The sequence below is a fragment of the Equus quagga genome, chromosome 10, assembly GCF_021613505.1.
Source record: "Equus quagga isolate Etosha38 chromosome 10, UCLA_HA_Equagga_1.0, whole genome shotgun sequence".
NCBI classification, from domain to species: domain Eukaryota; kingdom Metazoa; phylum Chordata; class Mammalia; order Perissodactyla; family Equidae; genus Equus; species Equus quagga.
Genome location: NC_060276.1, coordinates 105,900,435 through 105,919,603, shown reverse-complemented (window position 1 = coordinate 105,919,603; position 19,169 = coordinate 105,900,435). Strand labels below are relative to the sequence as shown.

Here is a 19,169-nt window from a genome sequence, read left to right as displayed (position 1 = left end):
ATGGCATTTAGTGGATGGAGCCAGGAATTCTAAATGTCCTGTAGTGTAAGAGACAGACCTGCACAACTAAGAATCACACTGCTCAGAGTGCTAGTAGTGCCCCCACCCTGCCCCGTGAGAAAAACTAGTAGAAGAAGGAAAGGATAGGTGTCGGGGGAGGGGTTATCTAGTGGTGTGCTAGTGAATGTTTAACTCCTGGCTCTGGTGGGGAGGATGGGGAGCTCTGATATGTAGCATATGCTGGTTTCTGTTGTAAATACTACCACCATGGCCAATTTCAAGGTGCCAACCTGAAGTCCCTGAAGGAGGAATTGGGAAGAGAGGCACATAGTCAGCTGTGACAAGCAGGTAGGAGCAGGCTCCAGCACACCACTGGGTTCACCTAACCATCTCTGTATATATGGTGGAGGTGGTTATAGTCTGTGACATGATGTAAGATACATACTCTATTTGGTCCACCAATACTACTCTCCATAATAGTTTAATTCTTAAAGCAATCCCTTTTTCCAAGTACCATTTGGATTTCCATACCCCAGTTCAGCAAGAGTGTTTTTTATTTCATCTTAACTTTTATTTGAATAGCTCTGAAGTTCCTTTAAAAGATCACAAGTATGTTTAAATTAATATTGTATACATTTTCTGAAAAGAAGGTATAGTAAGTAGAAGATATTAATTGTATTCATGTTATATATATATCATAGAGGTATATATATAATAGAATATAGATGCTATTAGTGTTAAGTCATATTAGCATGTAGTCTTCCTATTGTGGTATTAACATGCTCATTTTAGATTTCAATATCGGAAATGGAAGAGGCCCCTAACTGAACGTCTGTCTGCTGCACTAAGTAAGATCTATCTGCCTGACAGCTTCTTCTGGTTACTTTACTAATTTATCAGAATGCCCAGGTATTATAAAGTCCAAATACCTAAATCATTCCTGCCCCTGATTGAGCTTGTTTCTTTTTTTCTGTCTTTTCAGGTATCTGGCATAATTTCGTCCTTGCACTCCTGGGTATTTTAGCTCTTGTTCTGCTCCCTGTAATTCTCTTGCCATTTTACTACACTGGAGTCGGGGTGCTTATCACTGAAGTTGCTGAGGTAAATAATGGATTACTTGGGGCATTCTGTCGCCAGATTTTGTGATGTAGCACATAGCATTTTATGTCAGGAACTTTTATTCAAGTTGTCCTCCTTGAAGAAATTACTATAATCCTTTCAAATTGAACAAATAGTTTTGTGAAATACATTGGCTTTTTTTTTACTTTTTATTAAGATTATGATAGTTTACAACCTTGTGAAATTTCAGTTGTACATTATTGTTTGTCAGTCATGTTGTAGGTGCACCACTTCACCCTTTGTGCCCACCCCCTATCCCCCCTTTCTCCTGGTAACCACTAACCTGTTCTCTTTGTCTACATGTTTAATTTCCACATATGAGTGGAGTCATACACAGATTGTCTCTATCTGGCTTATTTCACTTAACATAATACCTTCAAGGTCCATCCATGTTGTTTGTGAATGGGACAGTTTTATCCTTTTCTATGGCTGAGTAGTATTCCATTGTGTATATATATATATATATATATATACCATATCTTCTTTATCCGATCATCAGTTGATGGGCACTTAGGTTGCTTCCACGTCTTGACTATTGTAAATAATGCTGCGATGAACATAGGGGTGCATGGGACTTTTGGAATTGCTGATTTCAAGTTCTTTGGATAGATACCCAGTAGTGGGATGTCTGGGTCATAAGGTATTTCTATTTTTAATTTTTTGAGAAATCTCCATACTGTTTTCCACAGTGGCTGCACCAATTTGCATTCCCAGCAGCAGGGTATGAGGGTTCCTTTTTCTCCACAAACTCTCCAACATTTGTCACTTTTTGTTTTGGTTATTTTTGCCATTCTAACAGGTGTAAAGTGATATCTTAGTGTAGTTTTGATTTGCATTTCCCTGATGATTAGTGATGATGAGCATCTTTTCATGTGTCTATTGGCCATCCATATATCTTCTTTGGAGAAATGTCAAAATACATTGGCTTTTTAAATTATTTCTGTTCTGAATTACAAAGATAGTACCAAGATTTTCTACCTGTAGTTTGTTGATAAAATGCATCATTTACCTTTACTGTTTATTTTTATAACTCTGCTGTTGAGTCAAATGTCTTTACTCCTAAGAAGTCAGAAAGATGAAAGCTAGGCTAGCCAGCCAGAACATTTTGTGGGAGTTTAAGTTAATGTCTTCAACTCTGTATTTCACTCCCTTAAACAGTAACTACTATGATGACATCGTCTTCTGTTCAGACTTTGGGAAGAGGAAAATTACCTTTCTGAGCAACTGGCTCACATATTTCCTGTGCTGACAGTATCGTCTACATATTTGGGACTGTGTTTAGATAAGGACTTGTCTTATAATTTTATCCACTGAGCATATAGGAAAACGAAGGCATTCTGATGACTACTTTCACAAAAATTTTAATTAGCAGTTTTGGAAAACTTTGTTGTTTTAATCGTAACAGTTGGTGAGTGAGTTTTTTTCAGTTGTGAAAAATTCAAAATCTTGGAGAAGTAGGAAAAGTAACTATAAGTGTTGGATTTTATTTTAATTTTCTAGGTCTGTACACCTTGGATTCAAAGCTGGATTATCTACATTATTCAAAATATTCTACTTAATTAACTCGGTGTCTTTAGCTATTGTTTGCTCAGATTAATTTTAGCTTGTCTTGACACATTACCTGATTTGATTTTTCCCTCTTCTCAAGGACTCACCTGCCATTGGACCCAGAGGCCTTTTTGTGGGAGACCTTGTCACCCATCTACAGGATTGTCCTGTTACTAACGTGCAGGATTGGAATGAATGTCTAGATACCATCGCCTATGAGCCCCAAATTGGTTACTGTATAAGTGCGTCAACTTTACAGCAGTTGAGCTTCCCAGTTAGAGGTGTGTATGTTTCCTCAGTATAACACAATGCTTCAAGTGGCAGTACTTGCCATTCCCCAATTCTTAGACCATGTCTGTAGATTTATTTGGTTCTAATTTCTTTAAAACAAATCGGTAAAGTAATGATAGGCCCAAACTAGTAAACATTCTTCTTGATAAGTTGGATACTAATATGTATGTTTCCTTTATTATATATTGCTGTTAAACTTCTTACTAATTTCATAATATCATATTTGATTTTCAGGACTCTAGTTATCTAATTCTTTCTGCATTCAAAAAAACTTGTGTTAAGTCAGCATTCAAGCTCAACCATAACCAATTAACTAAGTTCCACTAATTAAATACCCCTGTGCTATATGGATAGTGGCATGTCCAAAGCTATTTGGGGTAGAGTTGTTTTATGTGGCAGGCATCCAGAGGAAGTCATCTTGGCATCTGAAAATATCCCCTGAAGTCAGATCTGTTGTTCTGTGTAGCAGGTAACAGGGTGATGCAAGCTTATTCTCAGAAGCTGCTAAATTTATTTTGAGTTCTTTCAGCTCTGAAAAATCAGCCTCCCTACTCTTTATACAAAATCATGGGGGGCCAAATTATTGAAAGTGTTGGAAAATACAAATTATGCTCACAGACTGTATCTTTAATTCAAGAAATGCCCTGGATACTTGTCCACATCTCTTGGGGTTAGAAAATGCAATTAATAATCAAGAATAACTTTACTAAAGTACTGTGTGCAACAATGGCAAAGTAGTAAGAACTAATCTTTAAAACTTTTTTCAAGTGTAATCTTCTATGTGTAACCCATTTTTAAGAACTTTGTTTATTGTAAATGTTTTTCAAACATACATAAAAGTCAAGAAAGTAGTGTAAATGAAACCTTATGCGTCCTTCTCCCAGCTTCAGGAATTATCAACATTTTGCCAATGTTTTCATCAAATCAGCCCACTTTTGGAGGAAGTGTTTTAAAGCACATCCCAGGCTTCCTATCATTTCGTCCATAAACTTCAGCATGTCTTTAATAGATGATGATTTTTTAAACATGACCACAGTATTGTTATCACATCTAACAAAATTAACAATAATTCTTAGTATCTAGTTGATATTCACTTTTCCTTAACTGTTCTTCAAATAGTTGGTTTGTTTAAGTTGAATGGTATGTCTTTTAAGTGTCTTTTAACTGGTAACAATTCCTCCTGACTTTTTCTTTTGAAATAACGTTTGTTGAAGAAACTGAGTCATTTGTTTTGTCGAATTTCCTATATTCTGGATTTGTCTGGTTATATCTTATCCTCATCATGTCATTGACATGTTCAGATGTCCCCCAAATTTTCTATAAACAGTAATTAGATCTAGAGGCTTGATTAGATTCAGGATCCATTTTGGGGGGGTGCAAAAATCCTTCATAGATAGCACTTAGTACTTTCTATTGCATCATGTCAGGAAGCGCACAATGTGTGGTCCTCTCCCTTGTGGTGATAAACGTTGTTCATTCTTTAAGATTGAAAGACCTATAAATTTTTCCTATTCTCAAGAGCCATTTAGCGTCTTCCAAAACTTTTCAGATGACAGGTTAGTATGTAACCCACAATGTGTTCTTCTGTAAGAGAAATAATCCATTATTTTACACTACTTAAGTCCTTTATCATTTTCCTCCAGTTTCTCTAAGTTTGGTACAATCTGTATTGAATTACAAAAGCCAAAATGACACAGTAATCAAATAAAATTTTCTCCAGTAGGACTGTTTTATTTAAGATATCTGCATCTCAGGTGTTTAAGATTTTGTCCTTTTCCTGTCAGACAAATTGGAAATGAAAATTTTCCCTGATATACTCTGAAACTCTTTCCTTATTAACTTTTTGAGTATTTCACTATTATGGGTCATATGCTGTATTTTGGAGGTATTTGTTGAAAAACCTAAAGCAGATATTACTCTTTCTACACTAATAGAAAATTAGTCCCAAAATAATAATTCTTCAATATCTATTTCATCTCCTTAGGAGCGACTGTATTAGGACACATGTTGATTTTGCATGGTGACTTTATCTGATAAACCCGTACCTCCATTTAACCATTTCTAAATGGAGTGCATATACTTAGCCAGTTTATAGGAATTTAATGACTGGAAATATAACTTAAAATATATGCTAGATTAATTTTAATGGCAGGCTTGACCACTGGGGCTGTGGACATTTAAGAAAGCTGGGGATTGATAGTATTTTACGTGTATCTAGGTACCTTTGTTATCCTTCATTATGAATAGAGGGGAAAGATATAGCTAAATATGATAATACAAAGTGGCCAACAATCCAAAATTGATTCAATTTAGAGTGGAATTCAATATACATAATTAAAATTCTAAGAATTTATACCACTTCAAAACAATAAAGTCACCTTGGAAAGATCTGACCCTGGAAGTGCCCATAAGCTGTCCCAACCAATCATTTCTGGCCTTAATTTCTACCTTCACTCTCCCAGGTGTATTATTAAATCTTTAAAGATATTCCCTAAGATATTAATTAATTAAGCAGACTAGATGTTCTCCTTAAAATAATAACAGGTAGATTTCTGGCAAATTAGAAAACTGTGGTTAATCTACCTGAAATGACTGTACATTTTATTAAATTGTTAGGACCTGCCTTTTTCTTGTTAATCCTTTCCTTTTTGACTTTTAAACATTAAAATGTTAAACTACAACAAATGTCACCAACAAAGCCAAGGCTGGTTTACTTCCACGTCTGCCCTTGGTGCGTGGGGCAAGCCTTAGGAGCTTGTCCCATACTCTCCTTGGAAATTGAATGGCCTTTCCAAGAAGCCCCAAAATGGACACTGGGTGAAGTCTTAGAGCCCTTTGCACCTGGAATAGACCTCTGGTCTCATTCTGGGTCAGAACTGAAAACAACTTTTCCCCCATTCATATTCAAGCCTCTGCTTTTAGCATTGCTGGATGTCCATATGCCACTTAGTGATTTGAATGGAACTAAAAGTTACAGACAAGAACTAGTCTGGCTCTTTTGGGGGGGACTATTTTCCTAACAAGTAGCTTGCATCCCCTCTTTAGTTTGAGGGGACAATCTTCATTTCATATACTATACATAAAACTATTTAGCTTTTTTCCTTTTTTGTTTCCTTAAAGCATTGTTTTGAGTAATAAAAAACTGTACTCAAGAAGTCCAGCATTTGAACGACATTTTAAGGAGCATGAGATTGAATACTAAAGGCAGCTTCTCCCTAAAATGAACCTGTGAGCCCAGCTTCAGGTATCTCCCTTGAACAGCCTATATTCCTGTTCAAAAGAGGTGAGGGTCTATGCCCTTAACTGCCTGGCAAAGGGAATATTATCCTGTCTTCTATATTTCTAACTGAAGTGAGGAAAGAACTTTCCCTACCTGGTTTAAGATAATAAATGGAAAACTCTGGGAATCTTTTCCACATATTTTGAGTACCCGGATTGTTTTTATGCCCAACTCTTCTCTGTTTGGAAAAAAGTCTCTGTTTTCTCATTGTGAACATCAACTTATGATCCAAAGTTTCTTTGCTATCCTAAATTGAAGAGAGAGAGAGAGTGTGTGTGTGTGTGTGTAATTTTTTAACTGCTTGTTACTGGATGATGCTGGTATAAAGTCTACTGTAGAACTAAGAATAAATAGGCTTGCCTCCCTGTGTTGGAGCTCTAGCTACATTTGTATGTTTATTAAGCCAGGGGAAGAAAATTATTCAGTTCATTTTAGTGATATAGAAAGTAGTGAGGACTGTGAACTATAGATTGAAAAATTTTCTTCCTACTAGCCTTATTCCAAAATCACCTCTGGTCTAGACCGTCTTTTGAAGACTAGACTCTTTCTGTGACTAGACTGTTTCTATGCACCTGTTTCTTAGGGTGCACTCAGAATATGCAGTTTCTCCCTGTAGTGGAATTGTCAAACTGATCTGGTCTTAATTTTCCTAATTGTCTCCAAATCTGGGGAGATTTAAGGGACAATTCTCATCTCCCAGAGTTAAATTGAACCCATGAACGCCTCTGGGACCGCCTGTTGCAGCCTTGAATGCTCTTTCCAAAGTAGAATTGGATTGGCCTCTCATGCTTGATAGCAGTGTACTAATGTGAAAATTTTCTGTGGCGTCCCCATCTTACATATTAAGAATTGTATCACAGAAATTGGTTAAGTGACTTGTCTTTTAATGTGACCCAGTAGAAAAGATTCTAAAATAAAAAAAAATTTTTTTGAGGAAAATTAGCCCTGAGCTAACATCTGCTGCTAATCCTCCTCTTTTTCTGAGGAAGACTGGCCCTGAGCTAACATCCGTACCCATCTTCCTCTCCTTTATATGTGGGACGCCTGCCACAGCATGGCTTGCCAAGTGGTGCCATGTCCGCACCCGGGATCCGAACTGGTGAACCCCGGGCCGCTGAAACGGAACATGCGAGTAAACTTGATATTTCTCTGTTTATCAATTAAAAAAAAATGTTGTAGCTTTAAAATTTTTTTTTCCTTTTTTTCCTCAAAGCCCCCCAGTACATAGGTGTATATTCTCCGTTGTGTGTCCTTCTAGTTGTGGCATGCGGGATGCTGCCTCACTGTGGTTTGATGAGCAGTGCCATGTCCACACCCAGGATTCGAACCAACGAAACACTGGGCAGCCTGCAGCGGAGCACACGAACTTAACCACTCTGCCGTGGGGCCAGCACCTAAAATATTTTTTATATCAAGTTTACTTCTTACATGGTAACAAAATATTTAGCTCTTCATTGGAAAATTCTGTATGTCAAAAGGTACTTAATCTTGTCAGGGCAGCCACAGTCATGGATTTATGTTTTGGTTGGAATAATCACCATAGGAAGAAGCTGTAACCCTGAGGTCACAAATTGGTGGTAGCCTAGAGGCCAAATCCAGCCTCAGCAGATGTATTTTGTTTGTCTTGCACAGTGTTTTTAAAAATTTTAAATGACTGCCAATATTTAAAATTCAAGAGGTTTCACATGAGGGTCCAGATTTCTGGTTTCTCTTAGAAAAAAATGGATGATCTCTTGAATCTGGGCCCCAAGTTAAGTGGCCTGCCTGCTAACCCCTTAGAACAGGGTATATATTTTCTAATTCATCACAGTCCCCACCACTTCCTATTCTTTCCAAACGCTATCCATTACATTCATTTGGTACCTGCTTGCCCCTTTAATCATTTGCATTACCAGATATGCTGTATCAACAGTGATAACAAATTCTTGACTTTCAATTCTGTATTGTATACAGTCCTCCAAGAAAAGTTAGTGATCAAGCACCAGATGTAAACTTTTAAAAATAGTTACAGATATAAAGGCAAGTGGCATAGAACATCATTTCCATATTCAGTATATATTGAGTAATCCACTGTATGTAATAGACTGAGAAAACTTTCCCTCAGGGAGTTCACAGTCTAATCAAGAAACAGACTATGCCCATGTTATTACAGTACAAGGTTAAATGTAAGTGATGACAGGAAATATTGGGAGTTGTGAAAGTTGATGGCAGTCAGTCGTGACTGAGATGAGGACAGGTTTCATACAGCAGCTCCTGAGATGGGCCTCAACAGTGAGTTTCATTTCAGGAGGCCAAGCTAGAAATCAATCTGAGGACCATAGATTAGAAGGTGGTCAGGGAACTGCTAGTAATTTCGTTCAGCAAAAGAAGAGTATGAGATACGGTGATTTTAAAAAAGTGGAAATCTTTACGTTTTAGGCTATGGAGTTTAGACTTTATTTGGGAGCAGTGCTGAGTCTGGAAATTTTGGATTAGAAGCACTACATTCTCAGAGTTCTACACTGGAAGGTTAATTTGAAGCATTTAGTATGTAGGAGAGGTTTGCATATGAGAGCTAGGTGATAAACAAGATGCAATAGGACTCTTCAAGTGGGTCAGGTGAGGAGGAATTAGTGTCGACACTCAGGTGGGAATACATAAGGAGAAAAATAATGGGGAGGTAAAAATTAGTGAGACTTGACAACGGATCAGGGAGAACACTGAGGGTTTTAGCCTGGATTGATTAAAAAAAAATCTTAAACAACTTTTTACTTTATACTTTATGATTAGGGCTGACCAGTGATTATAGGCACGGGTTTGTCTGTGCCATTAGATGTTTACAGTTTGTTTTCATATTTTAAATATTACTCGTCACCCAAAATTTAAATATCCATTCAGTTACGATAAGAAAACAAAACGGGACTGCCTGGTGGTGCAGTCATTACGTTCACGCGCTCCACTTCGGCAGCTAGGGGTTCACCGGTTCAGATCCCAGGTGTGGACCTATGCACCACTTATCAGGCCATGCTGTGGTGGCAGGCATCCCACATATAAAATAGAGGGAGATGGGCACAGATGTTAGTTCAGGGCCAATCTCCCTCAGCAAAAAGAAGAGGATTGGCGGCATATGTTAGCTCAGGGCTAATCTTCCTTGGAAAAAAAAATAATAAAATAATTATTTAAAAAAAGAAAGAAAAAAAACAAAACTACACATACAACTAGCCATTGCAGAGGAGAAGTGGCTGTATCTGTTAGTTTGCTTCCTCTCTGTTTCGTTCTTGACTTTTTGTTGGCCTGGGAGAGAGAGGAGCAGTGCGTGGCTAGGGAGATCCAATCTAACCAATACAAGATGTCTTCCTCAAATAATGTAGTAAAAAAAAAGATTTAAAAACAAACAGACCACCTTTGGCTGAAATACAAAATCCTTATAAAATCACGTTGCATATCAACTAACATTTTCATGCTAGTGACCCTGAAGACACTCTTATAATAAAAGTTGTTTGTGGTACTAGAAATCATAGATAACTTTACTCTTGATTGAGTCTGTCTTCTTCACCATATGTGAGTATGGTAGTGTGTATATGTATAAGATTTTAAGTTTAATTGGTCCTTGCCACACATCAATTTATGCTTCATGGGTTTGATGTGCTGAAAAAAGGAAACCTTCCAAAATAAATACATGAAAATCATTTTTTGTCCCACCTGTATCAGTGATTAAGCTTCCTTATTCTGCCCTAGATACAAGTGAAGCTGTCTACCAAAGAACTTGAAAAAAATAAGTGAATAATAGGAATAAACAGTTGCCCTGTTTCTGTTGTCTTCCAAAAATGGTAACTGGATTACTGGTATGCAGGCAAATATGTGCACATCTGTGGGGTGAAATTGGGCCGTCCTGGTCCTATGGGGAAAGCCCCAAGGTAAGCCTGGAGGTGGGATAGATATTTGATATAATAGGGCTGTCCTTAGGGCTTTAGGGATGAGAGTCTTAGGCACCCTCTGGCCCACTCTGCAAACACCACAGCACAGGAGCTAAGTAGTGATATTGGATCAGCGGCATTAGGGCATCTAATAGTGGCTCATTAAATATTTTTGCTTGACCAGCTGAGACCCTGGAACTCCAGCTTTATAGTTGGTAAGTTTATGTGAAGACAACTAACCTAGGGTAATTGCTGCTGCTTGATTTCAAATTGGACGTATCTCTTTTTGTAATGTAAATCAAACTCTGCAGCAAGTAGCCAGCAAGCTGAACACTCAATTATACAGTTGTTTCCTAATTCATATGCATTTTACTTACTTTTTTGGTCTTGAAAGCAAAATTTTGATTACAAATGTACTTCAATATAATGGATTCTTTTTTTGATGATGGGTTCTAATAAACTATTTCTCTTTAGCATACAAACGGCTAGATGGTTCGACTGAATGCTGTAACAATCACAGCCTTACAGATGTGTGCTTTTCCTACAGAAATAATTTTAATAAGCGTTTGGTAAGTTGTCCCTGAAGCAGTCTTGCTTGTCTGATATAATTATTGCAAAATAAGCGTATACACACATAGAACTAAAATGGAACCTGTGAAAACTTCTCCCTGTTGTATCATTTCACATGTCACATTTCATCTGAGAATCTTTAAAAATTTGTAATGGTAATATCTTATTTGGCCGAAGTGGAATACTTAAATCCAATTTATAATAGGTGCACATAAATGGCATTTCTTCTATATGAACTTTGTTCCTAATATGCTAGGTGATATGGAAGATTTTGAGGGAATGTACTTGGTGTTCTTCTTGTTAATAATCCGTTTTAGTATTGACTAATTAATATTTTATTCATAGCATACATGTCTACCTGCTCGGAAAGCAGTTGAAGCCACTCAAGTTTGTAGAACCAATAAAGATTGTAAAAAAAGCTCAAGTTCAAGTTTCTGTATAATTCCTTCTTTGGAAACTCATACTCGCTTAATAAAAGTGAAGCACCCGCCTCAAATCGATATGTTGTACGTAGGACATCCACTACATCTTCACTATACAGGTAGGTATTATTGTGGTAGACCCTCAGAAAATCATTAAGATAGCATATATTTTCAATGGTAGAAATTTATATATTTTTAATATATAATATATAAAAATATAAATAAATTTGATCACTTTTCAAAGTCTTGTTAACTTGTTCTTAGGCATTAAATGAAATTTAGGCTGTAGAGAAATAATCCAATTTAAAGCAAGAGGGAATCCCATGTCTGCCTATGAAGAGTAATGCATTTTTCCTTCACCACTGTTTATGCCCAAGTCACATAGATGATCTCTCAGATATTCTCTGAGAGTTTTTTAAATTTATCCAAGCTTCCAAAACAGTGTGAAGAGCAGCGTACCCCAAACAATGCCAGGAATCATGGTAATAGAATTATAAAGTAATTTGTGCATGACACATGAATTTTATCTGAATATAATTTCAAAACCAGGCCAGCATGATTGTTTTAACAGTGGCAACATGATTGGACTAAATATGTAGTTTCTTATGGCTGAAGATCATATAGTCTAACTCATTTTTATGTACAAAATCTTTATGTTTCTTTTTTTATAACAGCTTTGTTGAAATATAATTCACATACCAGATAATTCACCATTTTAAAGTGTAAAATTCAGTAGTTTTTAATATATTCTTAGTTGTGCAGCCATGACTACAGTCTAGTTCCAGAATATTTTCATCACCCCAAAAAGAAACCCCATAGCCATTAAGCAGTCACTCTGCATTTCTCCTCAACACCCCTCAGCCCTTGGCAGCCGCTAATATACTTTCTGCTTCTATAAATTTGCTTGTTCTTTACATTTCATGTAAATGGAATATTTTGTGACTGGCATCTTTCACTTAGCATGTTTTCAAGATTCCTCCATCTTGTAGCACAGGTCAGTGCATCTCTCCTTTTTATGGCTGAATGATATTCCGTTGCATGGACATAACACTTTTTCTTAATTCATTCATCAGTTGATGGACATGTGAGTTTTATGTTATTCTTGTTTTTTGTCTTTTTTTTTAAAGATTGGCACATGAGCTAACATCTGTTGCCAATCGTCTTTCTTTTTCCTTCTTCTTCTCCCTGAAGCCCCCCCAGTACACAGTTGTATGTTCCGGTTGTAGGTCCTTCTGGTTATGCTATATGGGACGCCGCCTCAGCATGGCTTGATGAGTGGTGCCATGTTCGCACCCGGAATCCGAACCTGCAAAACCCTGGGCCGCCAAGGTGTAGCACTCGAACTTAACCACTCGGCCACGAGGCTGGCCCCTATGTTACTCTTTAAAAGACTTTCTCATTGCTTCGTAGTCATATCCTCAGATACAACCTGGATCATTCTTATTTATTAGTTTGGCACTAAGTGACTCTAGAGTGCAAATACTAAATATATCCTCAACAAATGAAGAAATGTCCCCTTTTAGGGTAATTCAGAAATGTGTATTGTGGGTTCTATCTAATTACAGGAGAGTTTTTAAGTGTTTTGAACAAAAACAGGATTATGGATTCCAGAGAGTAGAAGAGACCTTAAAAATTCTCTAGTATTGGGGCCAGCCTGGTGGCCAAGTGGTTAAGTTCACGCGCTCCGCTTCAGCAGCCCAGGGTTTTGCCAGTTTGAATCCTGGCTGCAGACATGGCACTGCTCATCAAGCCATGCTGAGGCGGCATGCCACATTACACAACCAGAAGGACCTACAACTAGAATATACAACTATGTACTGGGGGGCTTTGGGGAGAAGAAGAAGAAAAAAAAAGATTGGCCACAGATGTTAGCTCAGGTGCTAGTCTTTAAAAAGAAAAAAAGAATTGAGAACTTTAAACAAAATTCTCTAGTCTTAATCCTTGTTTTAGCACTGAAGAAAAAACAAGACCAGAAAGAGGTTAAGTGGCATATAATACTTGGAGTGAACATGATTTTAAGGTTATACCCCTTTGCAAGGGTAAGGACTCCTGTGATGTAAATTCTAGTATATTTTTTTAAGTTGGTCTCTGTATTTGGTAATCATGCTTGGTATATAGTCAGTTTTATCTTAGTCTCACCTCAAAATATAAGTACACACTGGGACGTGAATTTCTGTATTCCACTATTTGTATTAGATGTTCTAGAATAATCAGTTGTTTTCATATGTGGGGCATATAGCCTGCCTACATATATTTGGGAAGGGTTTTCTCAACCAGTTTAATAGGCTACTCCAATTTTCAACCATATGGTAAAATTCATAATGCTATTGCTTATCTGTATGAATAATATTCATTATTTCTTATTTTTCTTTTTTAGTGAGTATCACTAGTTTTATCCCACGTTTCAACTTTCTAAGCATAGATCTGCCTGTGGTTGTGGAGACATTTGTCAAGTATCCTTTCTGGTGTTGAAAAATTTGTTAAAAGTATATTACTTGGAACTTGATCAGTCTTACCTTAGATAGAGCGTGCCTAGACTTTACAAGTATCAATTAATTGCCAGCAACTGAAAAACAGACTCTAAAGTTTAAAAGATCAGATTGTACCTAGGAGGGAAGAAGTCAGAGGAGAGAGATTGATCAGGAAGGGAGAAAGGTTAAGATGTGGCAGGGAAGAAACCCAAAATACAAACTGAGTTGGATTTACAGAACTAAACTCTTTTAGTAATTTTATAAAGGATGAAAGCTTCAGCTACTAGTGAGGCGATGAATTCCACCCCTTCTGAGCCTGTTATCTCTGACCAAATGGATGAATGCATAAGGGAGATGAAGCTGGTTTCCACTACTAAAATAGCAAGTCAAAGGACAAAATCTCATGTGTTCTTTAGCATATTATGTTTGTGTGTAAAAGATGAAATTTTTAAAAAATTGTTACATAGAATTTGGATAAACTGAACAGTTTGGAAGAGTTCTTAATTTTTGTCACTTTTAAACCTTTTTCATTTCTTTCCTCAATGATTTGCAAAAAAGTAAAATAGAAAACAAATGAGCAGTTACTTAAAAATGTGTACAGTCGGGGCTGGCCCCGTGGCCGAGTGGTTAAGTTCGCGCGCTCTGCTGCAGGCAGCCCAGTGTTTCGTTGGTTCGAATCCTGGGTGCGCACATGGCACTGCTCATCAAACCACGCTGAGGCAGCGTCCCACATGCCACAACTAGAAGGATCCACAACGAAGAATATATAACTATGTACCGGGGGGCTTTGGAGAGAAAAAGGAAAAAATAAAATCTTAAAAAAAAAAATGTGTACAATCAAGATTGTACCTTGTATGCTGCAGCTTTGTCTCAGAGAGATTTATGCTATAACCTTATAGATGACAGTAAAATAGAGTTATGTTTACATTATATAGTTATATTTATGCTTTAACCTTATAGATGATAGTAAAATAGAGTTTAAGGGGCCAAAATCTTTGTTTCCTAATATAAGGTAATACTTTGTAAGGATCAAAAAATAATTTTCCCGTATTTCTTATTCCTTCCACATTCCTTTCCCTTGTTGTATCGTTAAAGGATTAGAAAGACATAGTCTTCCTAGGAGTTCATTGTAGATGGCCTTAGTTTACAAGTGGTTGGCCTTTATTTTTCTAGTCAAGGTTTTTGAACTTTGAAATAATGTAAATCATTTGTTTTAAATAGTAGAGATCTAAGAAGGAATGGCCTGTATTGGTGGTCAGAGATTTAAAGAAAGGAGGGAAGTCAACTGTAATCTCAAATCCAGTCCTAATAAAATATCTTCTTCTGACTCCCAGAAATGTGCTTTCCACTCAAACCTCACAGTCGGCTCCTTAACTGATTTTAACCAGGTACCTGATTTCCCTCTCAGGAGCTCTGGCTATTGTTAATGCAGTGCCCTGCTTTGCTTTGGATGGACAGTGGATTTTAAACTCTTTCCTGGATGCCACCCTTACCTCGGTGATTGGAGACAATGATGTCAAAGATCTGATAGGATTTTTTATCTTGCTTGGTGGCAGTATACTTTTGGCTGCTAATGTGACCCTGGGACTCTGGATGGTTACAGCACGGTAATATTTGCACTCATCTGACAGAATCTCTGAGTTACAATATACAATCCTGAAAACCTTACTTGCTATGAAATATAAAGTGTTTCCTTAAGATTACATTTTAGCCAACCACTTTAAGCTCCTCCTATATCAGAGTTATCCGAACTCTGGGATGGGGAATAAACAGAAGAAATGAAAGGCATAGTCTCTGACTACATTCTAGTTTTAAAGACTGAACTTACAAACTTCAGATGCTTGTGGAACAATTTCTAAACAAGTGCAAATTCATGTTAAACCACTTTGTGTGACTATATACCATGTTGAAGTAATGTAAAAGAAAACAGAATTGGGTGGAATTAATTGGCAAAAACTTCTTGAAAAAGCATCATTAATCCAGATTTGAAGGCGACCAGACTTTGGCCAAGTGGAAAGGTGAGCATTTTCTTGGCCTATATCTCTTGTCCTTTGTCTTGTTTGAAAAGTATTTTAAAATTTAATAGTGTATTATTTTATACTCTGGTAACTGAGGTCTGATTATAATTAAATTAATAAAATTCTATAAAAGAATCTGCTGACATGAAAGGGAAAATCTTTGTCAAATGATACCAAATAAGTGAACAAAGTAGGAAGTGGGGCCTACAATATCATGAGACGTGTTTTGCCTCACAAGAGTTGCCTCTTTGTTAATGTATCCCCCTACCCTCATAAAGCAGCACTGGCCTTGACATTCCGAGTGAACTACAGGAAGTGTCTCCTACCTGCTGCATGTGAGCTGAGGCAGCCAGGGTTGAACCTCAGAACTGAGCCGTGTCTTCCAACAAATCACAAGACAGATCACAGGACTTTCTGCAGTCCTGGTTACCATTCTCTACAGAGCTTTGAAGCTTGGAACCCTTCCAGGGTAGACATTTTCTCTTGTGCTGCTGCGGCTATCAGGGGGCTAGCTCCTGGGTTCCTGTCTTCAAGAAGCAACTACCTTAAGCCCTGAACCATACTCTGTCCTCACCAGCGGCTCCCGTGTTTCTCAGTGTTGGGTAATTAAACACCTAGTCCTTGCTTTCCATCTTTCCCCTAAGCTACTTCTGTGGGTCCACGGAAGACTTGGTAGTACAGTGAGAATGGCTACAAGTGAGTACAAACATGGATTTGCCAGAGCCTGGGAACTGACTTTTGAGCCCCAAAGAGCCCACCCTAGTTCAAGGTCCTTCGGACTGGAGATGCAGCCTTGGGAGATCTGTGAAGTCAACAAAGCACTGCGAAGCTATTGGTCTTCGAAGTGTATGAGCATGTCGTTTCTTTGATGAAAAATATGTTTCTCTCGTACACTCAAACGTTAACAGTCACGTATCCAACTTCTTCACTAAGTGAGGTGTTCCATGGAGTTCACCTTTTTCAGATCATTGCGTTGCTCTTCAGGCACTAAAACTTTTTAATCATTTTTAAGAAACTCTTTAGATTCTATTAAAAATATGTCTGTCTTCTTAAACAGAAATTATGCATTGAATATCATTTTAACATTTTGTTAATAACTCAAGGTCATCAGTTATTACCATTACTGAAACCATGCAATTATTGGTTTATCCCAGGGAAAAGGCATTTGTTCTATTCTTAGGCAGCCAGTCAATCAAGATTAAAGTGTATTAGCAGAGTGATGCTCAGACCTGTTCAGAGCTTGGGGAATGCCATTAAATACTTACATAATTAATTCAGTTACATGAACTAAGCAGTTTACTAATGAAAATGTTGTCTATGTTCAGGTCAGTTGTTTAAAAACAGAAAAAATTTAGTAGAGGAAATCCTACCCATTAACTTTTCCTGGGTGAGAAAAAAAGCAAACACCTCATTTTCTTGTAGCTTTTAAACACCTGGTCTGTTGCTCCATAGGGTCAGGATTTGGGAACCACTCTAATAGGATATTGAGCAGATCAGTCCCATTTGTATAGAAATGGTCTCATCGTGTGAAAAAGGAAATGTTATGTGTTGTCTCTTTAGCTTGATTGTGGGTACTTTTAGAGCAAGGACCATGTCATGCTCATCTCTGCATCCCTGGCACAGTGCATGAGACATCAAAAATACTTAATAAATGCGGTTGAATGGATGATGATTCATGTTATTTATGCACTAGAAAAGCATGTTTCTATTTAAGTAAGCTGTAAAAAGTATTATTGAATATTTACTGTAAATATATGTTAACATAAAAAAATAACTTGAGAGGTCTTTGTGTCCCTGATATATTATCATCTTTATGAAAATAATCCTTTTTGGTTTCTGTAGAGCAATTAGAAAAATGAATTATTTTGAGGATTTGAAGAAAGTGTTCTTTTTGTGATGTCACTTTGTTCCACAGTAAAACTTTATTTTCAGTGTTCCTACTCTTCATTGTTTACATTTTTTAGGGTTTTTTTAAAATCACCTACAATCTGTAAAGAATGTATATATTCTTTTCAGCATCTCAGTTTGAAAAGACATGCCGTTAAACTTGACCTTTTGATAATCGCTCTTATAGGTCATTGTCTGTTCTAACAGTAAATTGTAAACATCTGCTTCATGGATATGCGGCTCTCAGCCATTAGTTTGTCCTGTGGTATTTATTGAATGTCCACATTCTAATGGTGCACAGATATTTTTCTATAAATCTTTCGACTGTTCTGTAATTCATTCTTAGGATTTAACTTGAAGATACCACAGTTGCTGGCATTTGATGTTTAGCAATAAAAGAATAAATGTGTACCAGCATTCTATGTTTTATCATCATCTATGTGTTGTCTTTCTTAAAAAATTTGTATTCATTTTTTTTATTAATGTTATGATAGATTACAACCTTGTGAGATTTCAGTTGTACATTTTTGTTAGTCATGTTGTGGGTACACCACTTCCCCCTTTGTGCCCTCCCCCCACCCCCCCTTTTCCCTGGTAACCACCGATCAGATCTCCTTATCAATATACTAACTTCCACCTATGAGTGGAGTCATATAGAGTTCGTCTTTCTCTGACTGGCTTATTTCGCTTAACATAATACCCTCGAGGTCCATCCACGTTGCCGTGAATGGGCCAATTTTGTCTTTTTTATGGCTGAGTAGTATTCCATTGTGTATATATACCACATCTTCTTTATCCAGTCATCAGTTTCTGGGCACGTAGGTTGGTTCCACGTCTTGGCTATTGTAAATAATGCTGCGATGAACATAGGGGTGCAAGGGACTCTTGGGATTTCTGATTTCAGGTTCTTAGGATAGATACCCAGTAATGGGATGGCTGGGTCATAGGGTATTTCTATTTTTAACTTTTTGAGAAATCTCCATACTGTTTTCCATAGCGGCTGTACCAGTTTGCATTCCCACCAACAGTGTATGAGGGTTCCTTTTTCTCCACAACCTCTCCAACATTTGTTGCTCTTGGTTTTGGATGTTTTTGCCAATCTAACGGGGGTAAGGTGATATCTTAGTGTAGTTTTGATTTGCATTTCCCTGATGATTAGCGATGATGAACATCTTTTCATGTGTCTATTGGCCATATTTATATCTTCTTTTGAGAAATGTCTGTTCATGTCCTCTGCCCATTTTTTGATCAGGAAAAATTTGTATTCTTTTCTATCAAAATTGTTCTGTTTACATACGTCTTAGTCGTTTTTAGATTCTTGATTCTAAAAGCAGCCTTCAGTTTTCACTCAAGCAATCTGTATGTAAAAGTTGTTGCAGGCCATGGAAAAAAGTCTTTTTAAAATGAGGTTCCTGTACTCTTGCTACTGGTTTGGAAATAGCCTGTTTATGGATGAAAAAAGACGACTATCATGTTTCCTTTCATTAGTATGTGACAGGAATCTTCTCTAAGTCTATATTTTTAGGAATTCATCAAAGAAAAATATTTCCACTATGACATTGGTTCTTCTTGACCTTTTGTGCTAGCGCTTTCTCCCTTGTCCACAGAGCCAACCTCTCTGCCATGCACACACACGCACGCACACACACATTCTCTTTCTAGGTTAC

General features: G+C 37.2%; 1 protein-coding gene across 1 annotated transcript in view; it reads left to right on the top strand.

Moving 5' to 3' along the window:
* LOC124245830 (membrane-bound transcription factor site-2 protease) overlaps window positions 1-17,988 on the top strand; it is a 35,839-nt gene extending 17,851 nt beyond the window's left edge. Inside the window, exons 6-11 of the mRNA XM_046673595.1 lie at window positions 983-1,101; window positions 2,768-2,948; window positions 10,609-10,703; window positions 11,050-11,245; window positions 13,504-13,579; window positions 14,986-17,988. Coding sequence (XP_046529551.1) covers window positions 983-1,101; window positions 2,768-2,948; window positions 10,609-10,703; window positions 11,050-11,245; window positions 13,504-13,579; window positions 14,986-15,208 — 890 coding nt within the window. The 3' untranslated portion in view covers window positions 15,209-17,988. The remainder of the gene's footprint in view (window positions 1-982; window positions 1,102-2,767; window positions 2,949-10,608; window positions 10,704-11,049; window positions 11,246-13,503; window positions 13,580-14,985) is intronic.
* The last annotated feature ends 1,181 nt before the right edge of the window (window positions 17,989-19,169 follow it).